The 25,499-nt window shown below is 48.2% G+C and overlaps 1 protein-coding gene across 1 annotated transcript in view; it reads left to right on the top strand.

Annotated features, from left to right (window-relative positions):
- ATP6V1B1 (ATPase H+ transporting V1 subunit B1) overlaps positions 1–25,499 on the top strand; it is a 77,002-nt gene that overhangs the window by 38,487 nt on the left and 13,016 nt on the right. Inside the window, exons 4-9 of the mRNA XM_063135272.1 lie at positions 5,738–5,831; positions 11,749–11,826; positions 13,734–13,873; positions 17,537–17,638; positions 22,838–22,935; positions 25,128–25,251. Of these exons, the coding sequence (XP_062991342.1) occupies positions 5,738–5,831; positions 11,749–11,826; positions 13,734–13,873; positions 17,537–17,638; positions 22,838–22,935; positions 25,128–25,251 (636 nt within the window). The remainder of the gene's footprint in view (positions 1–5,737; positions 5,832–11,748; positions 11,827–13,733; positions 13,874–17,536; positions 17,639–22,837; positions 22,936–25,127; positions 25,252–25,499) is intronic.

Raw genomic sequence — 25,499 nt, 5'->3', positions numbered from 1 at the left:
AACATTCCATGACCTCCCAGCAGCTTTATCTATGGGCTGGGGTTCGGGGAGAGATCTGAAGCCACAGCCAGTCTTCATTCGGTGTTCTCTGAACGCCTCTCAAGTGCTAGACTTGGGAGCAGGTGCAAATTTGTGCTTAGAATGACAAGGCAGGCTAGTGGGGGGTGGGGGTGGGGGTGGCGGCGCTCAGGAAGAGAGGGGGTAGAAGCAGACCAATCCGCGCCTACGTGGAGCAGAAGCAGGTGCCCCCCGGGAATGCTTGTCTCTGAAAGCGCCCTGACCTTTCGTAACCCAGCCGGCTGTCCTCTGCGATCATCTGGGATCCCCGGTCTGCCTGCCCCGCTTTGATTAGCGACGCCTGAAGCGCAGCCCTATTGAGACGCAAGGTAGCTGCGCAGTTGACCTGCCAGGGACCTCTGCTGGCGAGCCGCCAAACTTCACTCCTCTAATTCTTCGGAGACCTCTGCAGCGCCCTTCTAATCCTATTACGGAGTCAGGCTCCCGGGCCCCCGGCCTTTGGCAGAAGCAGCTTAGAAAAAAGAAGAAGAAGAAGAAGAAAAGCCTGATATACGTTGAGATGGGCCGGACGGGGTGGGTGGGGGCTTATTCCCCCGTTGCTCCCCCACCCAGCCACCCACCCCCGGCGCAACAGCTGGCAGATGTGTGAACATTCTTTCGGAAGGGGCCACACGGATCTAATTAAAGCGGTGGTCCGGAGGTCAATGAATTCAAATGGTGTCAAATATTATTCCGATCAAGGAGCCTTTTGGGGGTTCCTTTGGCAGAGCAGGAAGGGAGAGGGGGGGAGGCGTGAAGTGCTCTGACAGCATCCAGTTACAAGGTTCCTTTCACTCCAGCCAAGCTCACACTCCAGCCTGAGTGGCCTTTGGGAGAATGCTGGGCCCTCTCTTCGCCCCTGGGTGCTTTCTGAAAGGGTGCAGTTTGAAGGAGCTTTCCTCCAGCTAGGATAATTGTCCCAGGATCTCATCATGGCCTTGGGATCAGCCTGATGTAGAGTCTCAGGGACAACCTTTGGAGCACCGGGGCTGGCGCGGTCACCTGGTATCTCTGGGCAGCAGCCAAGGGCCACCGGCAAAGGAGTGAGTCCCCCAGGGGACCACTTTGCCCAGGGCCTCCTCAGACCTGGAGCCGGCCTAGCTGTGCAGGCCTCTTGGAGGAGGGCTAAGAGGAATCACCAGGCGCCGAGTTTAGGCATGGAAGCCCACGTCTGTCAGGAGAGAGGAGTCCGGTCCGGCCAGCCAACAGTTTGCTGACCTCAAGAGCACCCCACATGCAACCAGCTGGGTCGGCTGAATGCCAGATGGCAGCAAACCTGCCCAGACCTCCATGCATCCGTGGGCTCTTGCACAACCGCCGTCTTGCTCTGTTTTTATTTGCTTGTTGATTATTATTACTACTATTATTATTTACATTTATATACCGCCCCACAGCCTAAGCTCTCTGGGCAGTTTACAAAGATTAAAAACATTGGATTAAAAAGACTGAACATTAAAAATCAATATACAAAATTTAAAAACATAAAAACAAAACAAAAAAAACAGTTAACATTTAAAACAAATGTTAAACACTCAGCCAGGCCAAAGCTATTGGAGTCAGTTAAAACTCAGCATATGCTGTTGAATGCCTGGGAGAAAAGGAAAGTCTTAAGCTGGTGCCGAAAAGATAACAATGTTGACGCCAGGCGGGCCTAATCAGGGAGATGGTTCCATAATTGGGGGGCCACCACAGGAAAGGCCCCCTCCATTGTTGCTGTCCTCCGAGCTTCCCTCGGAGTAGGCAGCCAGAGAAGGACCTAAGAAGTTGAGCGTCGTGTACAGGTTGGGAGAGGCAATTATTTATTTACTGCATTTCTATCAGGCCCAATAACTGAAGCTCTCTGGGCAGCTCACAAAAGAAAGGCTTAAAACCATTAATTGCATGAATCTAATAAGAGAGTGTAACACCTAAAACAGATTAAACCTGCCAGAGAATAAAACCAAACCAACAAACACTTAAAACGCCTGGGAGAATGAAAAGGTCTTCATCTGGCACCATAAAGACCACAATGTAAGTGCCAGGAGGTCCTCTTTGGGTAGAGCATTCTGCAAACGAGGTGCAAGCACTGAAAAGACCCTTCCTCCTCATTTGGAATCAGGGCAGGGGCTTCCCGAGAAGGACCATTCTGTTTCCCCAACTGATCATGTCAATAGCTGCAAGTTCGCCATTACTCAAGTCAAAAGGCCATAGGATCATATCGCAGTGCACAATGTGACTCCAGTGGAATTATGTCAGGCTCCATCGATATCCTACAGACGAGGAGGATCTTGGAATTGTTGTGGATCACAGGCTGAATATAAGCCAGCAGTGCGATATGGCTGCAGGAAGGACAGGTGCTGTTTTGGGCTGCATTAATAGAAGTATAGCTTCCAAATCACATGAGGTACTGGTTCCTCTCTATTCGGCCCTGGTTAGGCCTCCTCTAGAGTATTGCGTCCAGTTCTGGGCTCCACAATTCAAGAAGGATGCAGACAAGCTGGAGCGTGTTCAGAGGAGGGCAACCAGGATGATCAGGGGTCTGGAAACAAAGCCCTATGAAGAGAGACTGAAAGAACCGGGGATGTTTAGCCTGGAGAAGAGAAGATTGAGGGCAGACATGAGAGCACTCTTCAAATACTTGAAAGGTTGTCACACAGAGGAGGGCCAGGATCTCTTCTCGATCCTCCCAGAGTGCAGGACACGGAATAATGGGCTCAAGTTACAGGAAGCCAGATTCCATCTGGACATAAGGAAAAACTTCCTGACTATTAGAGCAGTACGACAATGGGACTAGTGACCTAGGGAGGTGGTGGGCTCTCCCACCCTAGAGGCCTTCAAGAGGCAGCTGGACCACCATCTGTCAGGGATGCTTTAGGGTGGATTCCTGCATTGAGCAGGGGGTTGGACTCGATGGCCTTGTAGGCCCCTTCCAACTCTGCTATTCTGTGATTCTATGATCATTGCTGGCCTTCCAAATAAACAACCCATTTATTTGCTATTGCCCTGTTAAATAAGGATTTATGCTGTATGGTCGTTTTAGCTGCAATTATTTATTTGCTGTTATTGTTTTTACTGAGCTTTATGTTACCAGGTTTGGTATTACTGTTGGTTGTTATTAAGTGTTTATCATATTGCTAGGGTGTTTTAAAGCTTTACAATGTATTGTTGTTAACAGATTCCAAAAACAAAACAAATAATCGTAGGTAGCACATCCAGTTTATAAATCTTTATAGATTTTTTTAAAAAAAATTAAAATTCAAAAATTTAAAAAGTTATATCTTTATTTTGTTTTTAATATAACAGATTTTAAATTGTGGAACGTTTCAGTATAAAACATTAGCTGCAGTCACAAATCAGAGTATGCTACAATGCCACTTTTAAGCTGAGCCAGAACCAAGAGGCAAAGTTTATTGATAAGTCAAACCTGATATAAGGAACAGGCCAAACCGCGTTGAGTGAACGGGGATCAACAACGCTGCTCACAACAACCCTTTTCAGCAGCCAAATAAGCTACATTAATATACATCATGGCTTGTTTCATCTCATTCTTTACGTTGATATCAGGTTTTAGCTTATCAATAAACATTACCTCTGTCTTATTGTGTTTTATACTGAAACTTTTCACAATTAAAAATCTGTTTATTTGTGTGTGTGTGTGTTTTAAAAAATAAAGCTATAAAATTTAAAATGTTAGACTTTTAAATATGTTTAAATCTGTTTAAAAAAGCACAAACTGGATGCACTATACGTGGTTGTCTGTTTTGTTTTTTGGAGTGCTGTCTATCAGTTCTTACAAATTGTAACATGTGATGGTGAGGGGGGCACCTTGACAGGTTTTTACCCTGACCTATCAATATTTTAAACGAACAGACATCTCCAGCTCAGTGACCCCTCTCTTCCGGGATAACTTTTTGCAACTTTGCTGGAGACAAGCTCAGCTTTTGCCCAAGCGTAACTTGCAGGCCTGGGCCAGAGGAACGGTTTCTTTTGGGCCGGGGTGGGGAGTAATAATTGGATCCTTCTCTCATCTTCTCCGGGAGCTCGTCCTGCAGGCCCCAGGCAGGCAGCGGCCTTTAGCTGGCTCCAGGTTGCCCTCTGATGGCTGCTCCAGGTAGGTTCTCACCAGAACATGCTTTCGCATCCAACGGGCTCTTAGGCCACCTGGAGCAAGACAGGATCCCTTCTAAGCCAACCTCAGTTGGGCATATGGGGAACAGCAACGTGCACCCAATGTCGTTAGACTCAACCGCTATTTGTCAGAACTTTGCAGAAAAATAACCTTGTTAACTGGTACAGTCCAGGCCTCGCAGGAGAGGATGTATGCCGAACTGCTCCTAGGATATAACACTATGAAAGCGGTTTGAAAGCGGTATATGGAATGTGTCCTGGGCAGGGTCTACACTACTGCTTTAAAGCGCTTTACAACAGTTTTGACAATGGTTGGGGCCCAGGACACACTGCATATACAGTTGTCAAAACTGTAATAAAGCACTTTAAAGCAGTCGTGTAGATCTGGCCCTGGGGCGTCATCAGACGAGCGTTTTATTGCATGCTCGTTACTGGGCACTCACGGGTTTTTGCACGTCCTATTCACGACGCCATCTGCGTCCCGCGTGCCTCCCGCCGCTTCTAGCTTTCTTCGCCTGATAACACCTGGACATCCAGGTTCAAGGCTGAGTCCAGGAGGACACCAAAACTGCAATCCTAAGTCTAAAGGAGGCATGTAACCCCACCCAGCACAGGTTGAGTTCCCTAGCTAATGCAGCGTTCTGTTTCCACGGTGGCCAACCAGACGCCTTGGGGAAGCCCCCAAGCAGAACAAGAGGGCAATAACAGTCAGCAAGGGAATGAGAAGGCAGCAAGCCCCACAAGAGCTGAAGTCCCCAGCCAATCACACAAGAGAACACTGGCCCCCAGCATGCCCAGACGGCAGGGGAAGGGGGCAGTACTGGTGAACCAAGGATCAATTAAGCCTGGTTATCTTTGTATCTTTACAACTGACACTCCTCTCTCTCTCTCTCTCTCTCTCTCTCTCTCTCTCTCTCTCTCTCTCTCTCACGCACACGCTATTAGTTAGAGTGTTAGCATAATTTACAAGTGAGACCTGCAACAAAATATTGCAGCATGAAATGCCCCTGTTCAGGATTCCACCTAGCCAGCCATGCCCTCTTCTGGGATACTCCATTTCTACACACCCAACAGCATTCTGTGCCCACTAAGCATGCTCAGTCCTCATTGAGCATTTTTGGGGATATCCCCACTTCCCCTTAGAGTCCCTCCCCCTTAAAAGATTTTTTGTACTGCAAACCTCAAGGCCCCCCTAAGCAGGCTGCTGCCTCCCTTGGTGGCACCAATAGTACCGTTTGATCATTGAACTAGGACAGCCTCCCCCAACCTGACCCCCTCCTGACATGTTGAACTAACAACTCCCACCATTCCCAGATGGAGATGACGGAAGGTATAGTCCAATACGTGGGAAAAGCTGAGTTAAAAATTGAAATCCACAGAGCAAAGGTGTCTCACAGGGAGATTTTTCCTTTTCATCTTGTTGGTGTGAAGTTCCTTCTTCGACTGTGCAGGTCACATGAACACATGCGCAGCAAAACATCTTCCCTGGTCCCTTCCCATCTGAACCTGCCTGGCCTCATTTGCTGTTAATCCCCCTAATTGCCCCTAATTGGGTTCTTTTCCTCTTTTGCAGGTGTTTGAAGGGACATCTGGGATTGATGCGAGGAAAACGTCCTGTGAGTTCACGGGGGACATTCTCCGCACACCTGTTTCTGAGGATATGCTAGGTACGTAACGCCCCATCAGGAGGGAGATGGAGGGAGAGCAAATTCATCTTGATATAATGCCTTGTTGCTACATTTACAAAAATGAAGTGTGAGTTAATCCAGCAACAAAGGGGCATGAAAGCGCCATCAGGGTGACAGTAGATTGGATTGTTTTAACAAAAGAAAGGAAAAGGAAAAGGGAGGAAGGAAAAGATCAAAGGCAGGCAGTGAATTTGGGACGCCAGAGCGGGGGTGGGTGGGGGGCAGGCCTGAGACAGCACAATCCAATGGGAAATGCTCCTGCACAAATCCCAGTGGAATGAATGGTAGTGCTTTTCTGCAGCTTACTGATGACCCCATTTTAATAAATGAGAGGAGGGGGGAGACACTTGGATTTTAAACCTCTATCACCCATGAATCATAGAATCATAGAATAGCAGAGTTGGAAGGGGCCTACAAGGCCATCGAGTCCAACCCCCTGCTCAAGGCAAGAATCCACCCTAAAGCATCCGCGACAGATGCTTGTCCAGCTGCCTCTTGAAGGCCTCTAGTGTAGGAGAGTCCACAACCTCCCTGGGTAACTGGTTCCATTGTTGTACTGCTCTAACAGTCAGGAAGTTTCTCCTGATGTCCAGCCCATGAGGGCTACAGGAGACGGAGGCCTAAAACCCAAGTGTGGAACCAGTTGCTGGGGAACATGGGTGGGAGGGTGCTGTTGCACCATGTCCTGCTTGTTCATCCCTGGCCGATGGCTGGTTGGCCACTGTGCTGGACAGAGTGCTGGACTAGATGGACCTTTGGTCTGATCCAGCATCAGGGCTCTTCTCATGTTCTTAACACAAAGACCCTTAGGTTACTTTGTGTACAACTTAACTTAGTATATTTTGGGTGGTGCTCTTTTCTAGGGGAAATTTCTTCATGTTGTACGACAGAGGGTATGCCAATGGGAATGGTTTGATGCTGCCGTAAAGAGGCTACAGAACACCACGTTCCTTTGGGATGGCTCAGAAACTTGCAATTTGGCTGTTGTGATTAACTATCGAAGAGAAACATCCATTTCATGTCAGTGGTTTGGGTGCATCTTCTCAAGAGTTCAAGATACCACATTTTGGCTCCTTCAGTGCAAGTCTCTCCAATGGATCTTGCAGGTGGTGACACCACTTTGCACCTGGATCATGTCCCCTTCTCTTCACCCAGTTGAACGTCTCAATGGAGATGACCTCTTGCGTGACACCCTATCTCAATGCGCCCCAAGCTGGTGTCCTCCAGATGTGTTGGACTATGGAAGTTGTTGTTCAACACATCTGTATTATTATTATTATTATTATTTATTTATTTATATAGCACCATCAATGTACATGGTGCTGTACAGATAACACAGCAATCTGGAAGGCATCTGCTTGGGGAAGGCAGAGATATGGGATTCTGTTGGATAGTCACTTGGGCCCTGTCTAGACGTCGTACTGAAGGCGCATGCATGCGCCCCAAGTATGACCCCAAAACGATAGTGTAGACTACAGCCAGAAGAGATGGAGGCGGCGGCGGCTGGAGAATCTGGGCGCGTCCTTGCCGCCGCCGCCTCCCCGCCGGTCTCCTGCTGCCTGGGTAAGAGTGACCCGGGTCGCTCTTACCCAGGCAGCAGGAGACCGGCGGGGAGGCGGCGGCAAGGACGCGCCCGGATTCCCCAGCCTCCTCCTCCATCTCTTCTGGCTGTAGTCTACACTATCGTTTTGGGGGCGTACTTGGGGCGCATGCATGTGCCTTCAGTACGACATCTAGACAGGGCCTTGATGTGTTCATGGCAAAACCAGGATAATTGGGCTCAGGATGTCTTGCATGCATGCCACCATCTTGGATGCTCAGGTGCATTTATGCCTATTATTCTTTGAGCCAGGGAATAAAAGATACCTGCCAACTACAAGGTAAATACAAACAACCATTTACCAACTGGCAACTTACCACTGTGTGCATGAACCAACATGGTACACTGGTTGCCTATAGCACCCTGACAGGGTGGGGAGAGCCAGTGTGGTGTAGTGGCTAAGGTGTTGGACTGGTAGCCGGGAGATCCGGATTCTAGTCCCCACTCGGCCATGGAAACCCACTGGATGACTTTGGGCCAGTCACAGACTCTCAGCCCAACCCACCTCACAGGGTTGTTGTTGTGAGGATCAAATGGAGAGGAGGATTATGCTGCCTTGGGTTCTTTGGAGGAAAAAAAGGCAGGATATAAATGCAATAATAAATAATAATAAACCTGCCAAGAGGTGAGAATATCACTTTGCCCCCCCCCACCCCCCGGATTTCTGGTATCAACCTAACTTCAACACCTGCAGAGTTGTCAAACACACTAGCAAATCGTGCCAATCTGGGCTGTCATTTATGTCGGCAGGTTTGCACAACTAGTGCAGGAATTGACGTGCGGACTTGTGCTTTTGTGGAAGTGATCTCACAGGGGCAAAAAGGGAATGGGGGAGGGGGAGGGGCAAGGGGTTACAGAGCCAAGTGACCAAGTGGCAGATTATCCAGAGGGACGCAAGCTCTTGTTTCCTGCAGGGTGTCTTGATGAAGAAGGGGTTTTCTCTACCCATATGCCTCTTCCTTTTGCTCTTTCACCACCACCACCTTCTTCTTCTTCTTCTTCTTCTTCTTCTTCTTCTTCTTCTTCTTTTGTGCTTCACTGATGTGTGTCTAAGACAAATAGAATGCGTCGTGAATACCAAGGTTACTGGCCTTTCATGGTCCGTGGCTCCTTCGTCCCATTTCCATCTCAGCATTGATCTTCATTTGCTGTGACAACAACAATGCTTTTTCTCCCGTCCCTCTTAAAGGATCGGAAGAAAGGAGCCTATTGGGGGACTTGCCAGTCAGGGGGAAGGTGGGAGGAGGGTGAGTGCAGCTGTATTGATTTGTTCCTGGTGGTGGCTGATAACCAATCTATAAAGTGGGCGGTGGGGGAGGTTGAGTGAAGCAAGGGTGCTCAAGAGAGAACGAGATGGATCTTTGGTGGAAAGGTTAAGCTGGCCACGCTCAGCGTGGGGCAGCTGTACACTGAGGCTGGCCTTAGTTCAGGTGCTACAAAATATTTGGAGTTCCACCACCTCACTTTCTCTAGAGGGTAGAGCTTCCTTTGCAGGCTTGTCCAAGCCAGGCTCCATCACTCCAACCATAGCTGGCCAGATATTCCTGGAAGGTCTGGTGGCAGCACACCCACCATCCAAGCCTCTGGGAATCAGATGTGGTATCCCCCTTCCGTACATGGAGATTCAAGTTTTAGACGTTATGACTAATAGAAGCCACTGGGAGACCTCTCTTCCATGGAGTGTTCTACTCCTCTTTGAAAGCCATCTTCATATGGTACCACATTAGAATGGAGCTGTGGTGGCGGCCATTTTTTGGGAGGGGGGAAACTCCTAAAAAAAACCACCTCCCTGCATGGATTAGTGCATCAGGTTGAAAGGTTTTGTTTCACTCTCTCCTTAATGTCTAATTTCCTGCAGCTAGATTTTTTATTTTATTTTTTGCATGTAAGGAGAATTCAAAGATATCCCCACCACCACCTGAAGGGGTACCGTCTCAAATGAACCACTTCATTTCCCCACCTCATTCTGCATGACACGTTGGACAGCTCTGAGATAATGCTTCAGACACCACCATATCTTGTAGGTAGTGAATGGTATTAACATATGTTCTGCAAAGTACCCCTTTTTAATCTGTCCCAGACCTCTTACAAATCAATTGAACTCCAGGTGCTACTATTATGAGAAGGGGTGAAAAATTCTTATCAATCATCCCAGAGTGCAGGACACGGAATAATGGGCTCAAGTTACAGGAAGCCAGATTCCAGCTGGATGTCAGGAAAAACTTCCTGACTGTTAGAGCAGTGCGACAATGGAACCAGTTACCTAGGGAGGTTGTGGGCTCTCCCACACTAGAGGCCTTCAAGAGGCAGCTGGACAACCATCTGTCAGGGATGCTTTAAGGTGGATTCCTGCCTTGAGCAGGGGGTTGGACTCGATGGCCTTGTAGGCCCCTTCCAACTCTGCTATTCTATGATTCTATGGTTCTATGATTCTCTTTCTTCATATCATGCATTCAGTACCAGAAGTTTAGGCTCCTGGGTAAATAGGAAGCTGGAAATTGTAAGGAAGCAGATTTTGGCCAAACATTAGGAGAAACTTCCTAACAGTGAGGGCTGTTCAGCAGTGAAACAGATTCTGCCTCAGGAAGTGGTGGGTTCTCCTTCCCTGGAGGTGTTTAAGCAAAAGCTGGGCGGCCGTCTGTCAAGGGTGCTGTAGCTGCAATTCTGTGTTGTAGGCTCTGAATTGAGCAAGGGGGTTGAGCTAGATGATCTCCAAGAACCCTTCCAACTTGATGATTCTTTGATCCTTTGAATGGGAAATGCCCAGCATTGAACATGGGACCTTGTTTTATTTTGTTTATTTGATTATATTTATTTACTTATTATTTATTTATTTATTATTATTTATTATTATTATTATTTATTTATATAGTACCATCGATGTACATGGTGCTGTACAGATTACACAGTAAATAGCAAGACCCTGCCGCATAGGCTTACAATCTAATAAAGTTGTAGTAAACAATAAGGAGGGAAAGAGAATGCAAACAGGCACAGGGAAGTGTAAACAGGCACCGGGAAGGGTGAAGCTAACAGTATAGAGTCAGAACAAACTCAAAGTTTAAAAGCTATAGGGAAAATAAAAGTTTTTAGCTGAGTTTTAAAAGCTGTGATTGAGTTGGTAGTTCTCAAGTGTTCTGGAAGAGCAGCGGTGTACAAGATAAAATGAAAATAAAAACAGAATAAAACACTTAAAACAGATTTTAAAAGACGCAAACACAGTGACTCATGGCTGGACATTAAGGAAAGGCTTCCTGGAATAATGATGCTTTCAGGAGGCGCCAAAAGGAATACAAAGTTGGCGCCTTCCAGAGGCAGGGAATTCCATGGGAGGGGGGCCACCACGCTGAAGGCTCTTCCCCTGGTGGGTTCCAGTCGGAGGATGGATCTGTGTGGAACCACCAGGAGCAGGCCTTCGGATGACCTCAGTGACCGGGCAGGTTGGTAGGGAAGAAGGCGCTCTCTCAGGTATCCTGGTCCCAAGTTGTTTAGGGCTTTGTACACTAGGACAAGAACCTTAAACCTGGCCCGGTAAAAACACAACAATATCTCAAAATAATACAGTTTAAAACAGACTAATAAGATTAAAGCAAACAAGCAGCAAGCACTAAGATATCAAACCAGGAGGAACATCTTCACTTTAAAAAGCTGGATGAAATAATAATAAAAAGGGCTTTAAAGAACTACTTGAATTACCTGCACATTGTGGGTTATTTTCAGAACAACCCACAGTGTGTTTGACGGATGCTGGGGCTCACTGTGAGTTGTTCTTCCCCCTCCTTCGTCCTCTGTCCTCCATCTGGTATCCCATGATATTGCACGGAAGAACCCTTCTGGTCTGCCTGTTCAGTCTCCTTTCCCCAGTTTTTTTGCGGATGAGGGGGGGGGAGGCATACATTTGTGCAAATGGGGTCATAATGTATATTTCTTATTTGGTTCCAGGAGTTTCTGCATTTTTATTCGCTTGTTTGTTTGTTTCGGTTGGTTTTTCACAGTTGTGCAAGGGCACAGTTGTGGCTGTCCATGTGTAGCCTTGCCTTGTCAATATCCTCGTAAGTTGCGGCTGTCAAAGGGAATGAAGTGCAATATGAAACATACGAGGAAATTGACAAGATAAAACTGCATATAGCCTAATTAGTGCACTGTTTGACAGCGAGAGGTCTGGAAAGGGGGGACAAGATCGCCCACTTAGCAGGGTTTTAAGTGTTAAGCTGAGTTTGGGCATTTATTGGCAAGTTAACCCTAACCCCACATCCCACATCAGGGCAAAATTTTCACAGGCATTTCTCTTTGCAGGTCGGGTCTTCAACGGTTCCGCTAAACCGATTGACAAAGGACCAGTGGTTATGGCGGAGGACTTCCTGGACATTAACGGTGAGCCCCTCATAACAAACACTCCTAGCATGGTCTCTGCAGGTAAGAGAATGAAGAGTCTGCGTGTCTCATTTGAGCCACAATTTGTGGCCCTCAGCTTCCAGCACAGAATCTGGGGCAACCCAAAAAGAACCTGAGGCACAGAGGGTGAGTTGAGACACTCGGTATTTCCCCAGAAACCTGTGAAATTCCTGAAATTCTTTTGCCCTTAGAAGTGGAACAGAGAAACAGCCACCAGTGAATAAGGAACCATTCATTTTTCCAATAGGAGAAAAACTGTGATTGTTCCTCTGTTTCATCTGGAAAGATTAGGGCTGTCAGGCGTGGGATACAGGAATCTTATATCTGTAAGAACATAAGATCACAGACTGGGCAATGGCACCTGCTGGAGTATGGAGTATCTGGCCTCCAGATGTTGCTGGACTGCAACTTCCATCAGCCTTAGAGCTCCATCAGACGGAGAATCACACTTCCCTACCGTCACTTCTCTGCCTCTGCTTTCATTGCTTGTTACTTCCTCTTTTGAAAGCGGAAGTAAGCAACGTGCACGAGGTCCATTCAGTTGGCCATTCTAATTCCACTGCTTCTCCTGCACACAGCAGGAGATAGCAGCAACTTCCGTGTTTGAAAACATATCGGACTTTCTGAGAGGTTTTTTGTCGCGTGATGAAGGGAGACCAGAAGGGGCAGGAGGTGCACAGGAGACAGACAATGTCGTGAGAAGGACCCGCAAAAATCCATGAGTGCCCAGCAATGAGCATGTAATAAAATGCTTGTCTGATGGAGCTCTTAGCCAACTTAGCCACGCGTTCCCCATTCCTCCCACATGGGCTAGTTTCTCAAACTTTCCTTTGAATTATGAGGACTTAAAACAATTCATCCCCTACCACATACCTCTCCTCAAACTTGATCACAACTTGCAATATTTACATGGAAGAGGGACTGGACTGGAACCAAAGCCTCTCAGGTTTGCTTTTGACTCAGTATGAGCCAAAAGCACACAGAGCGTTAGTGATGAAGCCTTTTAGGGGTCTGCTTTAAAAGCTGAGCCTCAGACAGAAATTCAGGCCATAGCTAGACCTAAGGTTTATCCCTGGATCGCCCAGGGGTCAAACCTGTTCATCCAGGTGACACACAGGGGATCCAGTGCTCAGGCAGGGGCGAACCCTGGATGATCCCAGGAGAAACCTTAGGTCTAGCTGTGGCCTAAGTGACACACAGGGGATCCAGTGCTCAGGAGGGGCGAACCCTGGATGATCCCAGGATGAACCTTAGGTCTAGCTGTGGCCTCAGTAGCTGCAACTTTTCTAATCATCTCCATCCTGGAAGCAAACAGCACCTGTAGGTTTCTGCCTGTCATGCAGCTTTGACTGATCTTTTCTGGCAGGTCTATCCAGTGGAATTTTAGGATGCTTTTAGTATGCTTTTAGGATGTTTTTAGGATTTTTTTTAGCAGTGTATACTATGTTTTTAATCTGTATTTTATGCTTGCTGTTGTTCCCTGCCTCGATCCAATCAGAGAGGGGGGAAATAAATAAATAAATTATTATTATTATTATTATTATTATTATTATTATTATTATTATTATTGAAAGGCTTGTCAGAAAGATGCCTACGTGGCATGTATGTATGTATGTATGTATGTATGTATTGTATTTTTATACCGCCCAATGGCTGATGCTCTCTGTAAGCCAGGCAGATGTGGAAACTCTTTTGTCGGGCCTGCTATCGTCACAGCAGAAGATCATTTCTCTCTGTTTAAATCTACTGCTGGCTGGGGATCGTGGCAGTGGCAGTCCAGTACATCTGGAGGGCCCCAGGTTGGGGAAAGCCAATTTCTGCTGAGTGGCCAGTTCTCCGCTCTGCCCCACCCCAAGTGATCCCTTGCTCCTGCCTTCGTTCCCCAGGACAGCCCATCAACCCTCACGGGCGCATTTACCCAGAAGAGATGATCCAGACTGGAATCTCACCCATCGATGTCATGAACAGCATCGCCAGGGGGCAAAAGATCCCCATCTTCTCTGCGGCAGGCCTCCCCCACAATGAGGTAGGCAAGCCCCGAGTTGCCCGGGGGGCTGTTTCTACTACCCCACCAACAGCACCGGGTTTTGCTCCATCTGGGGGAACTGGAGACAGGAAGCAGAGTGTTCGTTACAGGGACTGGAAGGTAGTTTTGAAATGAATTCTTGCATTTGTGTTTTTTTTTAAAATGAGGGAAATCGTGCTCTGGAAACACATTGAATATTTAAGCAGCCCAGGACAAAGGATGTACCAGATCTCACCAGGTGGGGGCACAGAAATAAGGAGGGAAGCCCTTTCCTGACTCCTCACTGCACCAAAGGGCTGCCTAAATGTTGTCTTTGCCCTGTGGCAGCTACGAATCAGCAGTGCATCAGTAGAGGCCTTCAAGAGGCAGCTGGACAACCACCTGTCAGGGATGCTTTAGGGTGGATTCCTGCATTGAGCAGGGGGTTGGACTCGATGGCCTTGTAGGCCCCTTCCAACTCTGCTGTTCTATGATTCTATGTGATGCAGCCGTCGATTCGGAGCCACTGAGGGGCAAATAGATGAAGCTGCACAGAGAAAAAGTCGGGGACCTACCCCAACTGTTTATGCTGGAGTGAGGTCACTGCGGCTCTTCTGCCATCTAACTTCGGTCCGGTGTCGCTTGTGGGGGCGTTTCAGATTTATAGCAACTGATGATTGGTCGCCGAAAGCTGGGCAGGGGGCAAGCATGGTGAGCCAAATGGCCGCCAGAAAGCCCATGCTGCCTCCTGCCGTCAAGATTCAGAAGCTGCAGCTCGTGCAAAATGCAGCGGCCAGATTGATTTCAGGAACCAGAAGGTTCGACCATATAACACCTGCTCTGGTCCGCTTGCGCTGCCTGCCTGTATGTTTCCGAGCCCAATTCAAGGTGCTGGTTTTGACCTATAAAGCCTTACATGGCTTGGGACCACAATACCTGACGGAACGCCTCTCCTGACGTAAATATACCCGGTCACTACGTTCAACATCTAAGGTCCTCCTCCGGGTGCCTACTCCGAGAGAGGCTCGGAGTGTGGCAACGAGGGACGGGGCCTTTTCGGTGGTGGCCCCCAGACTCTGGAATGATCTCCCTGACGAGGCTCGCCTGGCGCCAATGCTGCTATCTTTCCGGCGCCAGGTTAAGACTTTCCTCTTTGCCCAGGCATATGGCGGCACATCTTAATCACCCACTTTTAGTTTTTTAACGGTTTTTAATGTTTTATGTGTGTATGTTCTGTGTTTTAGAATTTTAAATTTTGTATACTCGTTTTTATCTTAATTTTAGAATTTCTGTAAACCGCCCAAAGAGCCCTGGCTATGGGGGCGGTATAGAAGTGAAATAAATAAATAAATAAATAAATATTAGCTGCTGCCACCCTGCAGCAGCGGAAGTGCAGGGTTTAGCAGCGTAGGACACCCGCCCCCGATCTGTTGAATCTGGGCCCTCTGTAGACCCAAACTCAATGTGTTTGCACTGCAGTACAAAGTCAATTGCTGTTCTGATCGCTTTGCGGCAAAGCAGTGGTTAATTTTTTAAAATGTAGGTGCTGGGCTTCCACCCTGCCTCCAAATCATATCCTTTGATTTGGGCCGCTTTCCTCTAAGTCCAGGTGAAGGAACTATACTCTGCGCTTTCACAGGGGCACTCTTGCCTTAAAACAAAAACAACTACACACACCCATAGGGCTGAACACTGGTGTTCATAATAGTCTCTGGGGTTGGGCCCGGGTTCAAGCTATCCCCTTATTTGGGGAATCTCTGTATGCCTTTTCGTGTCGCTCCGGCTGCCCTTTAAAAGTCGGTGCAGAAGACCCAGAGTACAGGCCAAAAGCCTTCCCACTGCGTGTTGCTGAGTGCAATGAGGCTATCAAAGCTGACAAGAACAGAAGCCGAGGCTGTGCTGGAAACATCCGTTCCAGCTGAAATGCCAGGCTGTGTCAGCTTGGATGGCGGCAACCGCTCGGTCGTGCCCTTTGATGAACCTGAAATAGCAAGGCTGAACCACGAACACACCTGGGGACAGGGCAGGGGAGTGCAGCCAGGGAGGAGGAGGACCAGTTTCTGTTCCTCAACAACAGCGGCCGGCTCATGTGTGCGCACCCACACATGCACCGAGAGACGTAATCGGCTGGAAAACGAACGCTGACAAATCGGGAGTGACAGACGAAAGGGAATATGATAAACTCAAGGCCTGGCGTGTTGGGTGCTCCGCTGCATGAGCAAAGGGAGGGAGATGCCAGGCCAGGCCGGGCCGTGCATTTCCCTGGCTCTCCAGTAGCCTGGGAGGGCCACGCTCCGGACCTGTGCCTTTTATAGGTCAGGGTGCATTTAGCTTTGGTGTCCGTGAACCAGGAGTGAGTACCTCCAACCATGTGCAGAGTGCCTTTTTCAGTACTTAGAACCGCAAGGTGGGCGTACAGCTTTGGCGTTAGGGAGCCAGGTCAAGGGATAAAAGCTTCAAGGCAGGCTACCGATGCGGATGCAGGGTGACACAAAGGCACGTGGCTTTGGGCGACCAGAATTTCTGGAAGGCCGAAACAATCCCACCGGTTAAAGCTGGGATGAAATTTTTCGGCCCAAATTCAAAATCTGGCGAAATGCCTGGCTTTGAATTTTAATTTTTCAATATTTTGGACGTGGTCATGTTATGCTTTTTAAAATTCAAATCCTAAGGTAGCTTTCACACAGCTCCACTCTTTTAGATCAATGCCAAGGCCATCATCTTAGAATCAGTTTCCCTTATATCATAGAATCATAGAATAGCAGAGCTGGAAGGGGCCTACAAGGCCATCAAGTCCAACCCCCTGCTCAATGCAGGAATCCACCCTAAAGCATCCCTGACAGGTGGTTGTCCAGCTGCCTCTTGAAGGCCTCTACTGATGCAGTGCCGATTCGTAGTTGCCACAGGACAAAGACAACGTTTAGGCAGCCCCTTGGTGCGGTGAGGAGTCAGGAAGGGGCTTCCCTCCTTATTTCTGTGCCCCCACCTGGTGAGATCTGGTACATCCTTTGTCCTGGGCTGCTTAAATATCCAATGTGTTTCCAGAGCATGATTTCCCTCATTTAAAAAAAACACAAATGCAAGAATTCATTTCATCCCTGCTCCATGCAGGAATCCACCCTAAAGCATCCCTGACAGATGGTTGTCCTGCTGCCTCTTGAAGGCCTCTAGGGTGGGAGAGCCCATGATCTCCCTAGGCAATTGCTTCCATTGTCGTACAATACAATTTAAAAAATTTAAAACACACACACACACACACACCAATAACGTTCATAATTAGGGATGTCCGGCTGGGTGCTATGGTAATAGAGAAATCCAAATTAAAAAAATATAAACCAGAAGCTTGTTTTTATTTTATTTATATTACTATTTCCTATTCATTTCTGCTCTACCACATCCATAATCTGCATATGGCCCTGCATATTCATTTATGTTAATGTATGCTAACTTCTTCCTGGGGTTGCATCGGAACAACCTCCACCTGCCATGGGAGGAGGTGGTGAGGAAAAGTGGGCGCACAGATTTTTCTTCCCCAGATAGAACCATATTCCACTTCCTGGTTGGACCAAACCTATATCGAACGGCTTCTGGTCCCAGGGTGGCTTGATAGAGCTCCTTCCTGCCTCGGTTCCGACTCCTCCGCAAGAGACAGACGCCCTCTCTTCTTTTTCTCTCCCGTCTCAGATCGCAGCTCAGATCTGCAGGCAGGCTGGGCTGGTGAAGAAGTCCAAAGATGTCATGGATTACCACGAGGATAACTTTGCCATCGTCTTTGCCGCCATGGGGGTGAGTTTCAGTAGCTGCATCGTTCCAGAAGCACCTCGGGAAACAGAGAATTGCACCTGGGCCTCTCATGGCCTTTCTTCGTGGTGCCTGCAGCAGATAATGGTTCTCTTCCGCCTCTCACAGACTTTCACGGTTGGGTCACCACCTTCAGCTTGGCTTCTTTCCTTTTGCTCCGACTGGGCTGGCATTCCTTCCTCTACTTCAGCAACAACTTCCAGATTTGCTCTCTGTCGCTCAGGCCAAAACCTTGGCCTGTGCTCTGGTCACCTGCTGCCAGCAAAGCTCTAATAAGGCCTTTGTTGTCCCCCAATCCTGCTACGCCTGCTGCTTTCCCTCCATTGTGACCCTGCTACCCATCTCTGTCAGTCTCTACCTGAGCTCCTTCGCCCACCTTTCTGCCCCCCAGCGTCAGTTCTCCATTTACACGTCGTTCAGGAAAGGGGCACACTCTTTGTCAAGCTGCTTCCCTTTCCTCCTTCCCCAAAGTAAAACCTTCCCTTAATCTCCTGCCTTTCCACGGCCATCAGAACCTACCTCAGGGGTGCGGAGCCCTCAGCCCAGCCCAGGTCACCAGTCCTCTTCCCAACATCTCAAGGGTCACCAAACCCAGTTTTTTGTATTCATTGTCTGGAACACCAACCAGGGCCTCATCTACACCAAGCAGGATATTGCACTATGAAAGTGGTATATAAAAGGCAGGAGCCACACTACTCCATCATCATCATCATCTACATTTATATACCGCCCCATAGTCAAAGCTCTCTGGTTGGTTTATGAAAGTTTATAGCACTATTGACGTGCTCTGACAATTGTTGGAGCCCATTGACACATCCCATAGACCGCTTTCATACCACTTTCATACTGCTATGTCCTGCTGGGTGTAGATTAGGCTCAGCAATTGTTTCCTCTTTTTATTCTTAAACCTTTTTTAAAAAGCAGTTTTTCTCCAGCCAGAGTGCTAACTGCTCTTCCACGACACTTTCCAGCTTGGCTCCTGCGTTCCTAAGCAGCCGTTGGACTTTCCAGAGACCTTCGAGGCAAGCTGAAATGTGTGTTGGGGGGAGGGGGAGGGGAGGGGGAAGAGAGCTTGTTCTCGTGACCCAGATCAGTTCAAGGTCATTTCCTGTCTGGGAGTATCTCCTTCTCCAGCCCTGTCACTCATTGCCCACCCTTGACCTCCCCCTCCAGCCCTGCCTCTTCCATTTAATATAGATCATGAGCACCTAACACATGAGTAAGGGCTATATACCTGTCAGATAGCAGCAGTCCAAGGTACCTGTGAGTGCTCTTTCAATTCCTGCAGCAAAAACCCACCTTGGACCCTGTGACTGCTCCTGCCATCCCGGTATGGTCCCCACCCAGCAAACCAACAGAGCCATGGAGTACCTTAAATATTAACAAATTCATTCTGGCCTATGCTTTCGTGGACACCGTCCCCTCCATCAGAAGCTCTCCGCTGGGGTCTAGGGCAGAGTTGGCTCTATCTAAGTAGATGTCGCTGTAACAAAATGGATTTGCCTCCCCAAAACCCCCACTGTGGATTTTGATACGTGATATGTGACATCTCGCCTCCCCCGCCCCAAATAATTGACATTTCTATATTTGGCATGGCTTCTTTAATTTCTGTACCCCCTTAATGAAATCAGCCTTTGAATGGAAAACAGAGGGTTCTCACGGCACATGAAGCTTATCACCAAGCCCAAGGGAGAAAGGGTATTAGAGGCCTACCTGGCTAGAGACGCTTGTGAAAACGGCCGAGGCTTTTAATGCCAGGCCCAAAGCCATCAGCCCTATCAGCTAGGGTGAACCTATGAAAAGGAGGACAGGGCTCCTGTATCTTTAACAGTTGCATTGAAAAGGGAATTTCAGCAGGTGGCATTGGTATAGATGGGGAACCTGGTGAAATTTCCTCTTCATCACAACAGTTAAAGCTGCAGGTGCCCTGCCCTCTTTCAAATCTGGTCACTCTAGTATAGCTCCTGCAGCTTTAACTGTGGTGATGAAGATGGAATTTCATCAGGTTCTCCGTATATACAAATTACACCTGCTGAAATTCCCTTTTCTATGCAACTGCTAGAGATACAGGAGCCTGGTCCTCCTTTTCATATGGTCACCCTATATCAGCAGCCCCATTGACTATCCAGCCTTAAGCAGAGCTCGTTGGGAAGGATACATTGGAGGGGTGTCCAGCAAGCCAGCCAGCCAGCATGGCAGCAGGTCTCATAATGCAGGAGGCATCCTCCTCCCTCCAGGAGCAGTGGGCTGATGGGTGTCAGAAGCCTACAGAGTGGAGCAGCAAGGGTACAAGGTAACGTTGCTCCAGCCTTTTATGCTGTGGTCCCCGACTCCACCCTTTCTTTCAGGTTGGAAGTCTTAAAGGGACACGCCTCTGGCCTGTAGCCTAGCACTCCTCCGTCTCTCCAAGAGCTCACGCCTGGCACGTTGTTGCCGTTGACGTGACAGCTCCCTGGAATGGGGGGCCCTTGTAGATGAAGGTGGTGGTCCAGTACTGAGGCTAGGCTAGGGTGACCATATGAAAAGGAGGACAGGGCTCCTGTATCTTTGTTGCATAGAAAAGGGAATTTCAGCAGGTGTCATTTGTATATATGAAGAACCTGATGAAATTCCCTCTTCATCACAACAGTGAAAGCTGCAGGAGCTATACTAGAGTGACCAGATTTAAAAGAGGGCAGGGCACCTGCAGCTTTAACTGTTGTGATGAAGAGGGAATTTCCCCAGGTTCCCCATATATGCAAATGACACCTGCTGAAATTTCCTTTTCAATACAACTGTTAAAGATACAGGAGCCTTGTCCTCCTTTTCATATGGTCACCCTAGGCTAGGCTCAGAGGAGTCTGAAGATTCCGTGGCCTCTACAGGCTCGGGCTCTGGAATCTCTGCAGGCTCGGGCTCTGGAATCTCTGCAGGCTCTGCGGTGGTGCTTGGACCTGGCGTTTCCCCTGTGGATGCCACTGGATCCTCAGCATCAGAGTCCATGTCACTGCTGGACTCCTGGGTCATGACAACGGGAGAAGGACCGCTCCTCTCCCTTCTGCATCCTCTGGCTCAGCATCTCCAGGCGTGCAGCCAGGTGGGCTGATCAGTAGCCCCTTGCTCCCCCTAGTGGACAGGTGCATCCTTGCAGGCAGCCCCCAGCTGCCTTCTTTTGCAAGCTTCTACCCACGTCATTTACTGACAGGCAGGTGGGTTTTTCAGCCAGGCTTTCACATTCCTCCCTTATCCCTGTCTCCTATCATTTGTATCTTTCTAGGTTCTTTGGGCACGGGATTACATCTGTACCAGTGGGCAGCCGGTGCCTCTTGGGTCGGAAGGCAGGGCAGAGATTGATGGGGGAGTACAGGAGAAGACCATGTGTAGCACTTGGAGCAAATGTACCTGGTTGCGGAGGGATCTCTCTGCCACAAATCACGTGATAGCTTCCAAATCACGTGAGGTACTGGTATAGCTTCCAAATCACTGGTATAGCTTCCAAATTGGATAGCTTCCAAATCACGTGAGGTACTGGTTCATCTCTATTCGACCCTGGTTAGGCCTCATCTAGAGGGTTGCGTCCAGTTCTGGGCTCCACAATTCAAGAAGGACGCAGAAAAGCTGGAGCATGTTCAGAGGAGGGCAACCAGGATGATCAGGGGTCTGGAAACAAAGCCCTATGAAGAGAGACTGAAAGAACTGGGCATGTTTAGCCTGGAGAAGAGAAGATGGAGGGGAGACCTGATAGCACTCTTCAAAGACTTAAAAGGTTGTCACACAGAGGAGGGCCAGGATCTCTTCTCGATCCTCCCAGAGTGATCGGAATAACGGGCTCAAGTTAAAGGAAGCCAGATTCCAGCTGGACATCAGGAAAAACTTCCTATCTGTTAGAGCAGTACGACAATGGAGCCAGTTACCTAGGGAGGTGGTGGGCTCTCCCACACTAGAGGCCTTCAAGAGGCAGCTGGACAAGCATCTGTCAGGGATGCTTTAGGGTGGATTCCTGCGTTGAGCAGGGGGTTGGACTCGATGGCCTTGTAGGCCCCTTCCAACTCTGCTGTTCTATGATTCTATGAAAACTCCAGAATCTTACCATTTTACTTATTGTATCATTTATTTCTCAAATCTTCAGGTGTTTTTTTTTAAAAAAGCAAAAACCCTCCAAGATCTTTAAACCAGCCAGATGATCCTGGAAACCCTACATGCAGGACAGGAAGGAGATGTCCCAACCCCTAGACTTTGTTCCCAGTTTACTGCCACTGAGTGTAGAGATTCCATTGAACTATTATTGCTATTATCTCTCACTCATGGCGATTTTTCTGGACGAACATGACGGGGTTTGCCAAGTCATGCTGTCTTTTACAGATTCTGGAATTTCCTCACCATTGAGCATGTTTTAATTATGACTGCTTTCTGGATGTTGGTGTGGATGTATTTTGGTAGGCCCAGTTTCTGAAGGTTTTCTGTATAGTTTTTTGATGTGATGCCAATGACTGATGTGACTAACGGAATAACTGTGACCTTTTCCTGTTGCCATAGTTCTTTGACTTCCATGGGCAATGGTATATATTTTTCTCTCTTTTCCCCTTCTGTTTCAACAACATTTTTGTCATTCGGTATTGCTATGTCAATGAGGTATGTGTGTTTTTCTTTTTGTCTATGACCATTATGTCTATTATTGTAATTATTATTTATTACATTTCTATACCACCCCATAGCTGAAGCTCTCTGGGTGGATTACATAAGAGTAAAACAATTAAAAACAATGTACAAAATTTAAAACCACGAAACAACATACACAGAAACATATATGTACAAACAACTATAAAAACAGATCCAGGATCGACGAAGCTCACCACATATTGCTAAACGCCTGAGAAAAGAGAAAATTTTTAACCTGGCACTGAAAAGATAGCAATGTTGGTGTCAGGTGGGCCTTGTTGGGGAGATCATTCCACAATTGGGGGGACACCACTGAAAAGGCCCTCTCCTTTGTTGCCATCCTCCGAACTTCCCTCAGAATAAGCACCCAGAGGAGGACCTTATATGTTGAGCACAGTGTACAGGTAGGTTCATGTTGGGAGAGGTGTTCCCTCAGGTATTGTGGTCCCGAGCCGTGTGAGGCTTTATGAAGCCCTTGATAGACCTCTCCTTGTCAATGAGTTTATCTACCAAATCAGTGGCCTCTTCTTGTTCTGTAACTGGCAGGTGAATATGGAAACTGCCCGTTTCTTCAAGTCGGACTTCGAGGAGAACGGCTCAATGGAGAATGTCTGCCTCTTCTTGAACCTGGCCAACGACCCCACGTGAGTGAGCCTTGGATGAGGTGTTGCAGTGGCCGGAAAGGACAACCCAGCAATCACTTGGTCCTGTTTCACAGTCCCAGGCTGGGGGGGGGGGGCCTCTTGTCACTGGTCTAATCCACCCTCAATTAAAGCAGAATGCATTGGAAGCAAACAGCAGATCCTCCAGAGAGCAGCCCCTGACAACTGCACCCCTCAGTTTCACTTAACTCCAGATTCTTTCTCTCCTGATTTGTCTGTGCTCCGCCCTTTTGAATAACAACAACAACAATCTGGGATTCCCCCCCCCTCCACCCCTCTGAGATTTCCCGTATGAGGCATTTATTGTGCACTCATTATTCCTTACCAACAGTTGTTTATGGGTTCGTTATACAACAACGTGAACCTCTAGTTTCACTTCTGTTTTTAAAGAGCGCTTTCCCGAGGGTGGGGAGAGTAGAGCAGGGGAAATGGAGTATTATGTCTGAAAAAGTGAAAGAAAAGGTATTTCCCTACTTGTGTATTTCCATTACTCTGCTATAGCAGAGCGCCACCTAGAGGTTATGTCACAAAAAAACAAGAAAGGAAATTCTCTTTGCGTAGAGCTCGGATCTCAATTCTGCAATGAAACTGAAAGTAGATACAGTTAACAGCTTCGTGTAGGACAGCTCTCTGCCTTTCTTCAGCTGGAGGAGGACACCATCTCCAGGCTGTGATGGGTATCTCACTCCAAATACTCTAGGGAGGTGCCCAGTTTTTAGAAGACCATTACTGAGTGGATCTTACCCAGCTCTGTCTGCCAGGGTACATCGTTCAGCATCAACATAGGCTGCAGATTCAGGGAGGGAGAGTTTGTACCTAGAGTCGGGTCAAAGAACCAGATCAGGGATTGCAATGGTATTCTGATCACCCTTGCTGCCCATCACTCTCCCTGCCCATGTGGCCTGAGGTGGTCTCAAGTGTGGTGTTGGAAAATCCCAAGCTGAATATTTGGGGGATTTCAATAGCCATGTTGGAGCCACCTTGGATGACAGGTTTAGGATTCATGGCTTCCATAACAAAATTTCATTGGTCCAACTCATACTCTGGTCATGCTCTGGATCTGATATTTTCCAGTAGGTGGGAGATTAATGGTCTGGAATTAAGGCGGGGGACTATATCCCCTTGGTCATGGGTAGATCATCTTAGTGAACTTCAGATTGGCAGTGGCAAATCCTCTGTGTTGGGGTGGTGCAGCTATGAAAAAAACAGGATGAAATTTAATAGGGATAAATGCTAAGTTCTACATTTAGGAAATAGAAACCAAATGCACAGTTACAAGATGGGGGATATATGGCTCAGCAATACTACAAACGAGAAGGATCTTGGAATTGTTGTAGATCGCAAGCTGAATAGGAGCCAACAGTGCGATATGGCTGCAAGAAAGGCCAATGCTATTTTGGGCTGCATTAATAGACGTATAGCTTCCAAATCGCGTGAGGTACTGGTTCCTCTCTATTCAGCCCCGGTTAGGCCTCACCTGGAGTATTGTGTCCAGTTCTGGGCACCACAATTCAAGAAGGACGCAGACAAGCTGGAGCGTGTGCAGAGGAGGGCAACCAGGATGATCAGGGGTCTGGAAACAAAGCCCTATGAGGAGAGACTGAAAGAACTGGGCATGTTTAGCCTGGAGAAGAGGAGATTGAGGGGAGACATGATAGCACTCTTCAAATACTTGAAAGGTGGTCACACAGAGGAGGGCCAGGATCTCTTCTCGATCCTCCCAGAGTGCAGGACACGGAAGAACAGGCTCAAGTTAAAGGAAGCCAGATTCCAGCTGGACATCAGGAAACACTTCCTGACTGTTAGAGCAGTACGACAATGGAACCAGTTACCTAGGGAGGTTGTGGGCTCTCCCACACTGGAGTCATTCAAGAGGCAGCTGGACAACCATCTGTCAGGGAAGCTTTAAGGGTGGATTCCTGCATTGAGCAGGGGGTTGGACTCGATGGCCTTGTAGGCCCCTTCCAACTCTGCTATTCTATGATTCTATGAAGATGGCCCACCTCCAGGGACTTATGGAATTTGAAGGTTTCCTAAATGCTCCTTGGGAGTTCCCTGCTTGAAGTTGGCTTGCAAGTGTGGGAGGAACTGGGAGTTCAAACCACTGGCAGGGGGTATTAGGTGGCCAGCATGCCCACCCACCCCCCTCACTGACATCCTTCTTGCTCCTCCAGGATTGAGCGCATCATTACGCCCCGCCTGGCCCTGACCACGGCTGAGTTCCTGGCCTACCAGTGTGAGAAACACGTCCTTGTGATCTTGACAGACATGAGCTCATACGCGGAAGCCTTGCGTGAGGTCAGTGGAACAATGCCGAGCTTGTGGAGTGGGCACTAAGCCTATGTGCCCCAGTTGCTGGGGAACATGGGTGGGAGGGCGCTGTTGCACCATGTCCTGCTTTGTGGGCCCTGGTCAACAGCTGGTTGGCCCCTGTGTAAACAGAGTGCTAGACTAGATGGACCCTTGGCCTGATCTGGAGGGCTCTTCTGATGTTCTTATGGGCAGGCCAAGAGGTGCCACTTTCTGGGGGTTCACCAAGAGGTGAG

The sequence above is a fragment of the Elgaria multicarinata genome, chromosome 10 (genome assembly GCF_023053635.1).
Source record: "Elgaria multicarinata webbii isolate HBS135686 ecotype San Diego chromosome 10, rElgMul1.1.pri, whole genome shotgun sequence".
Lineage (NCBI taxonomy): Eukaryota > Metazoa > Chordata > Lepidosauria > Squamata > Anguidae > Elgaria > Elgaria multicarinata.
Note: the sequence above shows the minus strand (reverse complement) of the source record. Positions and strands in the feature narration are given on the sequence as shown.